Source organism: Danio rerio, chromosome 10 (genome assembly GCF_049306965.1).
Source record: "Danio rerio strain Tuebingen ecotype United States chromosome 10, GRCz12tu, whole genome shotgun sequence".
Taxonomy (NCBI): domain Eukaryota; kingdom Metazoa; phylum Chordata; class Actinopteri; order Cypriniformes; family Danionidae; genus Danio; species Danio rerio.
Window position 1 is genome coordinate 38,404,057 of NC_133185.1, and position 12,175 is coordinate 38,416,231.

The 12,175-nt window shown below is 36.4% G+C and overlaps 1 protein-coding gene across 9 annotated transcripts in view; it reads left to right on the forward strand.

Moving 5' to 3' along the window:
* The window catches only part of ryr1a (ryanodine receptor 1a (skeletal)), a 142,288-nt gene continuing 130,113 nt past the window's right edge, over positions 1 to 12,175 (forward strand). For all 9 annotated transcript variants that reach the window (XR_012386451.1, XM_068223834.2, XM_073914988.1 and 6 more), the window contains exons 1-7: positions 1 to 223; positions 7,260 to 7,379; positions 7,467 to 7,568; positions 8,640 to 8,660; positions 9,903 to 9,977; positions 11,859 to 11,937; positions 12,023 to 12,135. Coding sequence is in view for 8 of the 9 variants with exons in the window: in XM_068223834.2 (XP_068079935.2) it covers positions 176 to 223; positions 7,260 to 7,379; positions 7,467 to 7,568; positions 8,640 to 8,660; positions 9,903 to 9,977; positions 11,859 to 11,937; positions 12,023 to 12,135 (558 nt within the window). In the remaining variant the exon portion in view is untranslated. The remainder of the gene's footprint in view (positions 224 to 7,259; positions 7,380 to 7,466; positions 7,569 to 8,639; positions 8,661 to 9,902; positions 9,978 to 11,858; positions 11,938 to 12,022; positions 12,136 to 12,175) is intronic.

A 12,175-nucleotide genomic window follows, 5' to 3' on the forward strand; every position in this document is an offset into this window, starting at 1 on the left:
ACATTCACCAGAGCTGGAGACTCTCAGTTCTCCCTCACGCACAGGCAGCCTGCAATCCAGGTAACGGAGAGAAGGGAGGAACCTGAACCTGGGATCTGTCCCAGCCGGGAAGAAGGAAAGCGAGGAGACCACATCTCACTTCTGCTACCGTGGGTTCCTCTAGATCTCCAGTACCATGGCAGAAGGAGCTGAGGGAGAAGAGGAGATCCAATTCCTAAGAACAGTGAGTTACACTTGACAATACCTTACTTCTAATGGGTTTAAAAAAGCTTAGTTAACTGGATTTACACACTTTAAATAACTAGTAAATAATTATCTATTAAATATTAGCGAGTTTTGGAGCAATTAATAGTGAGAAATAATGACTTTTAACAAATGAATCTGACTGGATTGTCATTGAAGTTCATTGTTTAAAAGTCTATGAATTCTGAACTTCACATTCAATTCAATCTGTAGCGCTCTATACAATGTAGATTGTGCCAACGCAGCTTAACACAGATAAAGAAAAGACAATAAAAAGCCATAACAGTATTTCAGATTGTGGAACATTCAGAAAGTAGTGGATGGCGTACTGTAAGCAATGCTGGTGTAGTTCTAGTTCAATTAAAACCAGTTCAGTATAAATGTCACTGTTGTTTATAGCACATAGCATGTTGTTAATGTTGAAGTGGACCACATTTTGATTGCATTTTGTGTGAATGCTTTGTGATGGATGTGGAGTGACATGACCAGGTGTGTGGATTTGCTGGCATTGTTGTCTATTTATATATAGTGCAGTGCAGAGGTTGGATTGTCACTGTTTGAAAAGGGACTTTACACTTGGCACTGTGCACAGAAGCATGACTAAAACACTGCCAAGGTATCTAGACCATAGACTAAAAACAATTTGCCTAATAAAAAAGACCCGATATTGTGGTTGTGTACAGATCATATAGTCAGACTTTTATGGAGAGAGAAGTTCCTCTTTGACCTTTGTGTTGTAAATGACTGACCTGGAGGTGTTAGGGTTATGTCAACATGACCTAAAACTATTCTGCGATTAATTCATTGGAAGGGTTTAGTTTTGGGTTGATCCAGTGCTGAAGTATAGATTGAGACACCTAGTTCTGTGCTGTTTTTGTTTTGTGTCGCTGCTGTCTGTGAGTCTATATACAGAGATGGGATTAAAAGCTTTCTGGCGGGTCTTGAACCAACAGCTGTTTGTTACAGTCTATTTAAAAAGTCTATTACTCGTCCCCCTCCCTACTTTTATGACACCCTCTAGAGCTTTTCAGCTTTTTTGTGTTTGAACATCTTGTGAATGTTAATTAACTGTTGAAATACGGTTTTACACCTCAAACTGGGGGCATATGTTTTGTTTTTCTTGTAATATCAAACATTGAGGATCAATTTCAGTATTATTGAGTGGCTGTTGCAGTTTTTATAAATATTTTGTATAAAATATAATTTTATTATTATTATTATTTTATTTTGTATTATTTAAAATATAATTTTGTATAAATTGGATAAAATATAAATAAATAAACACACATATATATATATATATATATATATATATTTATATATATATATATATATATATAAACTACTACAGATTCTATAAAATTTTAATTGTAATTTTTATTTAATTTAATTAAATTTATTTTATAATTAATTAAGAAAATAATAATAATCAAATGGATTATAATTTTATTTTTAATACAGTGCAAAATTAAATATATCCTTGCCAAGTTTTTTTAAATATTGATTTTATTTCTTTAATTTTATTTTTATCATTGTAGGGTAGCTATATATTATATATACATTGATATAACATAATTTTTGGGTTTTTGTCAATTATATATCTTTTCATGATATGTATTTTTTTTAATATATAATTTTGAGAAAGATCGACGGAGTGGCCAAGTAGGTAGTGCTGTCGCTTCACAGAAAGAAGGTCGCTGGTTCAAGCTTTGGCTGGATCAGTTGGCGTTTCTGTGTGCAGTTTGCATGTTCTCCCTGCGTTTCTGTGGGTTTCCTCCGGGTGCTCTGGTTTCCACCACATTCTAAAGATATGCGCTATGAATTAGGTGAATTGGTAAATTGGGTAGGCAGGATAAGTTGGTAGTTCATTCCGCTGTGGCAACCCCGGATTAATAAAGGGACTAAGCCGAAAAGAAAATGAAAGAATGAATGAACTTTGGAAAGCCAAATGAATACATGGGAATGCTATTTGTGACTGTGAAATAAAGTGTCAGTTAAGAGAATTTGCTAAATTGTGTAAATAAATCTGCTTAGCAAAACCGTTTTAAAGCCAGAATGATAAAAAAATAAGCTGTGCAAAGAGCTCAATGCAGTTTTTACATAAAACGTGGCACTATTGTACCTCTGAAGCACAACCACAGAAGTCATGCAATAGCAAATACAGCAAAATAGCATCATTTTTTTCTTTGCTTCTTATTGAGTACTCAATTATGTCAAAAAGCCCTTTATGGTGTATTTGTTATGTCTTAAATGAATGTTAACTGTTGTGAGAATATTGAATGAGTGTCTGTATATTGGATCTGTGCTTCATTAATGTTAATCAGGCAACAGAAGGCTTGCACCAAATCCCCGTATTAGAAAAAACTCTTTATTGTGATGTCACTGGTATCTACCCTAGTGACTCTGGCATTGATCTTTAGTTGAATTGGTTAATATGGTATAATTTGAAGTCAGCACTGTTTAGTGTTTGTGTTTGACATGCTGCTTTCTTGCTCTGGCAAAAGTGCATGTTGCAGCAGGTGTTATACCCTGAAATAGAGGGATAGAGAATGAGGAGGAGGCTGGAGGAGACGGGTAGATGGGAAAGCTGATTAAAGAATTATTTACGGCTTGCAATACTGTAATTGTGTCACTGATTGTCCAAAAGTGACTGATGGCATGCTGAAATGTATCTAAAACTCTTTAGAACTTTTGCAATCATAAATTGATTTGACCCCCCATAAATTAAAATAGATGATACAGTTGCTTGTTGGAAATGCCAGTAATTTGTTATTTCCTGTTCTCATAATAAATTTTTTTTTTGTTTTGACCCCATATCATATTATATCATAATATGGGGATATCATTAAAAACTTAAATAAAAACTGAAATATACAGTTAAAACACTTTTTTTAAACATAATAGTTTTTATAACTCATTTCTAATATCTGATTTATTTGATCTTTGCCATGATGACAGTAAATAATACTTTACTTGACATTTTTTAAGACACTTCTATACAGCCTAAAGTGACATTTAAAGGATTAACTAGGTTAATTAGGTTAACTAGGCAGGTTAGGGTAATTAGGTAAGTTAAATATTGTATAATGATGGTTTGTTCTGTAGACTATCGAAAAAATATATAGCTTGAAGGGGCTAATAATTTTGACCTTAAAATGGTGTTTAAAAAATTAAAAACTGCTTTTATTCTAGCCGAAATAAAACAAATAAGACTTTCTCCAGAAGAAAAAATATTATCAGACATACTGTGAAAATTTCCTTGCTCTGTTAAACATCATTTGGGAAATATTTAAAAAAGAAAAAAATTCAAAGGGGGCTAATAATTCTGACTTCAACTGTATATGCATTCATACAGCACTTTGTAATATCTAAAATGTCCCATTATAGATAAAAATATTCAACCAAAATCTATATTGTTTCATATGCTACTATTCAAAACTATAGGGGTTATATTGTGCTTTAGAAAGAAGTTTCTTATTCTCATTAATAAAAAATTACTGCCTCCTAAAAAAAAAGGTTTTTCCAAAAACAACTTCAGTGGGATGAGTACAAATGAAATATACTTGCTTCTCTGATTGATTTAATGCTGCTTGTCCTGTACATATAATTGATAAACTCAGATGTTATCATTGCAGTCTCACAATGACTATATTGTCATGACGGAAGCTCTGGGTCTCAGGTTGCTTGCAGAATGTGTCACTGTGAACAGGGTTTTGCACAGGCTGATGGGTAGCATTCCAGCCCTGGAATATCCCAGCAGATGACACACTTACATACATAATACACCATTACACAGGCCTGTCAAGGACATGACCGGTCCAAATTTGTCCATAAGACATGCTCATGTTACATTTAACATTGCATATTCATACAGCCCTTCATATACGTTGAACTGAATCAGTAGGTCAATTATGAAGGTATTTATTCCTAAAGATCCTGTGTATTTAAAATTAATTTGTTTAGGTGTTATTCATAAGGATATTCAGTGGGCTCCAAAACAGTGACAAAACGTACATTTAAAAAATAAAAACATCCAAAGTTTGCAGTTTGTTACTTTCCCATTAAGGGATCAATGTTTTTTTTTTGACGTCACCTCATACTTCAGTTTCTTATTAAATCTTGACCAATCAAATGTTCATAAGTATCTGACATGCCCCGCCCCCTTTAAGATGCTTCTCATTTGGTTTTCATTCGATGCGCTTGAGCTCAACTGCTCTCACTGGCAGAGCTGTGATAAAAACAAAACACTATTGGCTGTTTTTTTAAAAAGGGAAGGGGCTACTAAATGTCCCATCGTCTGTTCCACATCAAATAAAAAAAGGCACATTTCAAAGCACTTCACAGGAGCTTTAAATCTTTTCTGAGGTCAGCCTATATATGGAAATAAAGTTAGAGAGTTAAAATGAGTAGCACTTATATATTGTATGTTTCATATACAGTTAAGGTCAGAATTATTAGCCCCCCTGTTTATTTTTTCCCCCAGTTTCTGTTTAACAGAGAGCAGATTTTTTTTTCACATATTTCTAAACATAATAGTTTTAATAACTCATCACTAATAACTGATTTATTTTATCTTTGCCATGATGACAGTACAAAATATTTTAGATGTTTTTCAAGAGACTTCTGTACAGCTTAAAATTACATTTAAAGGCTTAACTAGGTTAATTAAGTTAACTAGGCAGGTTAGGGTAATTAATTAGGCAAGTTATTGTATAACGGGGGTTTGTTCTGTAGACTATCGATAAAAAATTAAGCTTGAAGGGGCTAATAATTTTGACCCTAAAATGGGTTTAAAAAAATTTAAAAACTGCTTTTATTCTAGCCGAAATAAAACAAATAAGACTTTCTCCAGAATAATATTATCAGACATATTGTGAAAATGTCCTTGCTCTGTTAAACATCATTTGGGAAATATTTAAAAAAGGAAAAACTGTACCTTACTAAATAATTCAGATTTTCTTATATGGTTTTAATATATAAATCAGTCTGTCTTCACAGACAGGCCTCATTTAAGCCTCAGCACATGTGTTTTGACTGTAACCTGAGCCACATTCAGGATTAGGTTCTTGCTGCTCTGATCAAGGTTACAAATACCACGTTATGTAGGAGCGATGTGTGCTATGTACATGCCTCACAGCAAGAAGGTTGCTGGATCGAGTCCTGGCTGGGCCATTTGGCATTTCTGTGTGGAGTTTGCATGTTCTGTGTGTGTTTAAGTGGGTCTCCGGTGCTCTGTTTTCCCCCACAGTCCAAAGGCATGCGCTATAGGGAAATTGGGCAAACAAAAATTGGCCAAAGTGTGCGAATGTATGGGTGTTTCCCAGTACTGGGTTGCTGCTGGAAGGACATCCGCTGCATGTAACAAATGCTGGAATAGTTGACGGTTCATTCCACTGTGGCAATCCCTTGATAAATAAGGACTAAGCCTGTGGAGAGGTAAGCGTGATCGAACACCCAATCAGGGGGGAGAGCATGCTAGGAGCCCGGCGGCTAATCAGCGGGTCAATCAGAAATGATAAATAACACCTGTCTTTCTAGTGATTGGGCCGGAAAGACTCCCTTCTTAAGGAGAACGGGAGGAACAGTCGGGAGAGGAGAGAACACACACACACACACACATGACACACAAACACCTGAATTGCCGACCCTGTCTTCTTCTTCCCTCAACAACAAACATTATTACAAAGCCGAAGGAAAAATGAATGAATGAAAGAATGATGACTTCAGTTAATATTCATCACTGAGCTGAATTGGATTTCAACAGCTCCTAATTTACTTCCCGTGCTCTCCGGCTTAGTACCTTTATTAATCCGGGGCTGCCACAGCAGAATGAACCGCCAACTTATCATGCATGATTTATGTAGCGGATACCCTTCCAGCTGGACAATTTAGATTACCCAATCTACCTGTACCACATGTCTTTGGACTGTGGGGGAAACCGGAGCACCTGGCGGAAACCCACATGAACGCAGGGAGAACATGAAAAACTCCATACAGAAATGCCAACTGAACAGCCGAGGCTCAAACCAGCGACCTTCTTGCTGTGAGGTGACAGCACTACCTACTGCGCCACTGAGATTGTGCATTCATTGAATAAAATAATTAAAGATTTAGTTTTGGCCAGCGTTTTATTTCAACAAAAATAAAAAACAAAGTCAATGTTTTTTCACCCTCTAGATCAGGGTTTCCCAAACTTTTCAGCCAACCCTAAATAACAATGCCAGTGACTCGCAACGTCCAATAATCTCTGAAGTGGTTATAAATATACAAACCTTGCATGCAACAGCAAAAGGCCCAATCTATTCTTGGTTTAGTTTTGGAGAATGTCACTCTGAGACCTTCCTCCATATTAAGCCGTGGCCCTTGTTTTTAATGTATGTTGAGTACCGCAAAGGTGCCAGAAGGTTTAACATGATGCCATAAAATCAATCTGCTGCATCTGACGCTATTGCCGTGTCTTTATTTTAACATAATCACCGCAGGGGTCGCAGTTCTATGAAAAAAACAATGTAAGGGCTGATGGCTTTTTTTTAATCATCAAGCAACCCCCAAGCCTCCCTTCTTGCCCACTTTGGGAACCACTGCTCTAGATGGCCCATTTTTGAGTCTAAAGGAATCTGTTGGCATAGAAAGCATATTATACAAGTCTACTTAAATATTATAATAACCTTTGTGATAAAATGTCAAAAAATAGTTAAGAAAAATTCCATCCTCATTCACTGTAATATAAGCAATATGAATGAGTGTTCATATACATTTGTTATTACAACTAATTTGTATTTATATGATCCTTAAATCTTTTTATTATTTTTCTTGTTCTAATCATGTCATATACGAGTGTTTGCTAAATATATTTAGTATATTGAGTTTTCCAAATATATTTAGTTTTCCACAAAAAAAGATCGTACAGTTTTTAAATGAAATGCGAGTAAATAGCAACATGGTTTGAATATTTGGGTGAACATTCCCTTTAATGCTTAGGCCTCTTTAAAAATCTCACAACCGTTTTCTTGTAGGATGACCAGGTGGTGCTACAGTGTACAGCTACTATCCTGAAGGAGCAGATTAAACTCTGTCTGTCCTGTGAGGGTTTTGGGAATCGCCTGTGTTTTTTAGAAACCACATCTAATGCTCAGGTATGCAACGGCCTTCTGAAATCATAAAATACTGTATGTATGAAACTGTACGGATTACCAGTTTTCTTCACACTTTTGTCATTCTAGAATGTTCCTCCTGATCTGGCAATATGCTGCTTTATCCTGGAGCAGTCTTTATCTGTGCGGGCCCTGCAGGAGATGCTGGCTAACACTACTGAGCTTAATGAGGTTTGTACAGAGCACATATATCAGGAATGGGCTTAAAGTTCACCCAAAAACGTTCTCACTATTTGACTCACACTCTAGGACTTCTAAACTTTTATGCCAAACACCAAATAAGATGTAGTGAGAATCTAGAGAAAAAATTAAATAATCAGCCATTGATTTCCATAGTAGGAATAAGTTACTTTGGAAGCCGATAGCAGCTTACTCCAACATTCTTCAAGATATCTTTCTTTGTCATAAAATCAAAAAAGTTTAGATCCACTGAGGGATATGATGTTAATAATGACAGAATATTAATTTTTGGGTGAATCATAGTTTTAAAGTACACATTGTGCTGGGCAACATGGCCCAAAAAATACTACACTATATTTGATTTCTTTAGCTGCGTCCCAAATCGCATACTTATGCACTATTCTACGCCATTTTGTAGTATAAATAGTGTAAGTAGTGCGTTCACACTGAAAACTCTAAAAATAATAAGAGCACTTCAATTACCCGGATGATGCACTCATTCAGCCGCTAAAATGAAGTGTGGAATGATGGACACTTCACGCACTCAACGACCGCAGGTTTGCTTACGTAGCGGAAGGGGCGGAGCTATCGGACGCACATGTTGAATAACTTTATTTAATTTGGATGGTGAAAGCAAAATTCTTTTACGAGAGTGATTATAGCGCCTCCCGATAGTGATTGCGGCAATACTCACGGCAGGTATTATTTGATAATTCGGCCATTTACTTCAATGATTTGGCAACCGTCAAGCGTCATCAGGGAAACGGTTTGAATTTCCGCTTAGTAAAAAAAACATTAGTGTGCCATTTGGGACGACACTACATACATATACTACCCTGTTGAGTGTGTAAGTGCATGAGTGCATAGTGTATAGTGTGCCATTTGGGACGCAGCTTTTATATCAGTCAATATCAACTCAGTTCTAATACAATTTATTTCTGTTGCCTATGAATTGTCATCTGTAAAAAATGTACATTCATGATCCCAAAACTTTTCACATTGTTTGCAACCTCACCATGACGATCTCTTCTTTTCCTTCCCTTGTTATCTCTGTTGTTTTAGGCAGTCGATTTGGATAAATGGGTATGTTTCTGTTTCTGTCTTGAAATTAATTGAATGGGATTTTGCTCACTACCATTACTGTTTCTACCTCGCATTACAGCCTCTTTTCAATCCGGTTTTGTTGCTTTAGTTGCATGAGCATTACGGATGCAACCACTGATGTGGAATGTCTGGCTGATATGATAACCCATAACGTCTTACATTTTGAAGCTGATAACCAGTATATGCAGCTGAAATACAAATACAAATCTATTACATAAATTCTAATCTTGATATTCATTTTTCTGAACAAACAACATGTGAGAATATTATTTTCTTACTGGGTCAATAACATTAACCTCCTGCGGCAGTGGAGGTTCTTACTGGGTCAATAACATTAACCTCCTACACTACAAACACTGATCAAACACACCTGAACATGCTAATCAGTGTCTTCAAGGTCACAAGAAATCTATAAGCAGGTGTGTGTGATTAAAGTTGGAGCTAAACTGTGCAGGACACCGGCTCTCCAAGACCGAGTTTGCCCACCCCTGTCCTAAGGCTTAGTGGCCACATACGTTGACAGCACATTTTAGCTCTTAAATGGCTATTTAAAATATTTTGAATGTTTTATATTTTGTTACAGACATACAGTGTCATCATGCAACTGTTTTGCAGCATATGAAATGACCCAAACACGATTTTGAACTGTCCAAAATGGGCAAAAATGTTGTTTTTACTCTCTGATAGTCAAAACATGTTAAAAAATGTTTATGTTATAGATGCATTAAAAACAGTGAGGAAAAAGTGTTTTATTTAAATTCGGACCACAAGTCCACATATATGGACATCATTTTTCTCTTAAAGTACATAATATCAAAAGATGATACTTGATTAGGTTTATTCTAATTAGATACCAATAAATAAGAAATAAAAAAATGCATGTAATAAAACACCTTAAGAGGTTTAAAATAAGTCTAGTATCTATATGGCAGTCGATACATTGTGCATCTCTTGGTGAAAATAGAAAAGTTTGTGGTTAGACTAGATAGAATTGGACTATCGCAGTTACAGTATAGATTACATAATTGTATCCTAATTTCATTCTTGTAATTTTGGGCAAACTTGTTTTTAAGGGTCACAAAATGTGTTTAAAAATGTACCTAATTTTCGTGTTATTTTGGGCACTGTATGTGTCTTGTGCTTGAAATATAATGGCAGATAATAACATAGTTATTATATAAGTCTTCATGTCTTAATTGTGTTTTTCTGCCTTCTCTCTAGTCTTCACAAGGAGGAGGCCACCGCACGTTGTTGTATGGCCACGCTATCCTACTCAGACATACTCACTCTGGCATGGTGGGTCAAATCTCTGAGGAGTGTTTTTAAGAGGCTGTATGCTATAGTTTGTATTCATTCAAATAGTTTAATAGCTTTTTTAGTTGCCAGTGTATAACAATCTTATAATGAATAAAAAACATTTTATGATGTCCTAGACCAGTTTTTCTCAACCACGTTCCTGGAGGACCAACAGCTTTGCACATGCACTTTCCATGTCTCCTTAACCAAACACACCTGATTCAGATCAGCGGCTCATTAGCAGAGACTGAAAAACCTGGAATGGGTGTGACAGACAAAGGAGACGTTCAAAACATGCAGTGTTGGTGGTGTAGTGGCAATTTTCTTTATAGAGGCTCTCTCAGTGGTCAAGAAGACAAATACTTGCAAAGAATCTCTTTTTATCTAGTTTGTAAAACCCACAAGGTCATTAGTGACATACAAGATGAATCACAGTTACATCAGCACAAACTTCATTTTTGACATCTACATTTCAGCCTCACATCCCAGCCGAACATGTAGTTTGTTAAATCACCATGTACTTATTCAGATCCTGTCTGGTGATAAACAGATGTTAAAGTGGTCACACTTGGTCTAATTTAAACAGTTCATCCACGAAAGAATAAAAGAACAGACCTTTATAACTAGAACAAATGAGCATATAAAATGAATATAAGATGAATAAAATGAATTTCCACCACAGTGGTCCTCCAGGAACGTGGTTGAGAAACACTGTTCCAGAACTCAAACCCTAGTGCCCAAACATTTTCATATGAAGGGCCAAAAACCAAATATCATTGAGTGCCATGGGCCGAAGATAAATATACCAAACTATTTTATTTCATAACATTTTTAAATAAATATAAAACGTTACTTTAAATTGTATTATCTAATGCAGTATAAATTTCAACGATAACTTATAGCAATAAAAACATAAACAATCACATTTATAGCAGAATTTTCCTTTGCCTTGATTTGCTCATCAAAGTCTCTGCATTGTTTTCAATTCGTAGGCTGACAGTATTCACATTTAAAACTAAATTACAGTATTGAAATTAAAACATTTAATTTCAGTTAGCTGTTTTTTGTTTTTGTTTTTTGTAGCTTAACAATAAAACAAACAAATAAAGATTACATATACCTTGGGGCGACGCAGTAGCGCAGTAGGTAGTGCTGTCGCCTCAGAGCAAGAAGGTCGCTGGTTAGAACCTCGGCTCAGTTGGCGTTTCTGTGTGGAGTTTGCATGTTCTCCCTGCATTCGCCTGGGTTTCCTCTGGGTGCTCCGGTTTCCCCCACAGTCCAGAGACATGCGGTACAGGTGAATTTGGTAGGCTAAATTGTCCGTAGTGTATGAGTGTGTTTGTGTGTGTGGATGTTTCCCAGTGATGGGTTGCGGCTGGAAGGGCATCCGCTGAATAAAACGTGCTAAATAAGTTGGCGGTTAATTCTGCTGTGGCGACCCCGGATTAATAAAGGAACTAAGCCGACCAGAAAATGAATGAATGAATCTCTACCTTGCCATCATTCTCCCTCTTTTCTCAGGGATGGCGGGTCAAATCAAGGGTTACCATGGGCCAACTTTGGCCCACGGGCCCTAGCTTGGGCATCTCTGTCCTAGACTGTCTAAAAACTTGTTGACAGATTTATATAAGAAGCATTTTGAACATGATTTTAATGTTTACTTTAACTTGCAACAAGACCTCTCTCTTCTGTAAAGCATCACACAAATTCTAATAAAATGTTTTATATAACGTAGAAAGAGGTTTTCTGTAATGCATCGCAAATGGGTCATGCACAGAAAAAGATTCATTTGAACCGGAATTGAGAACCACTGGCTTAAGCTGAACTGCAAAATAAACAATGTTTGTATTCATTTTTACTTGATCTCTTTACATGTTGCAGTACCTTAGTTGCTTGACCACATCAAGATCCCTCACAGACAAACTGGCCTTTGATGTGGGCTTGCAGGAGGACTCCACAGGTCTCTGATTTCCATTCGATCAGTATTACAAACATACAGTGCTCGTAAAGGGAAATCTAAAGGAAAGATGTCCGTCTTCTTCTAGGTGAGGCCTGTTGGTGGACCATTCACCCTGCATCCAAGCAGAGGTCAGAGGGTGAGAAGGTCAGAGTGGGCGATGACATTATTCTGGTCAGCGTGTCCTCTGAGAGATATCTGGTAAGGCTTGTGTATAATCAACACAGTCTGTTTTGGATGG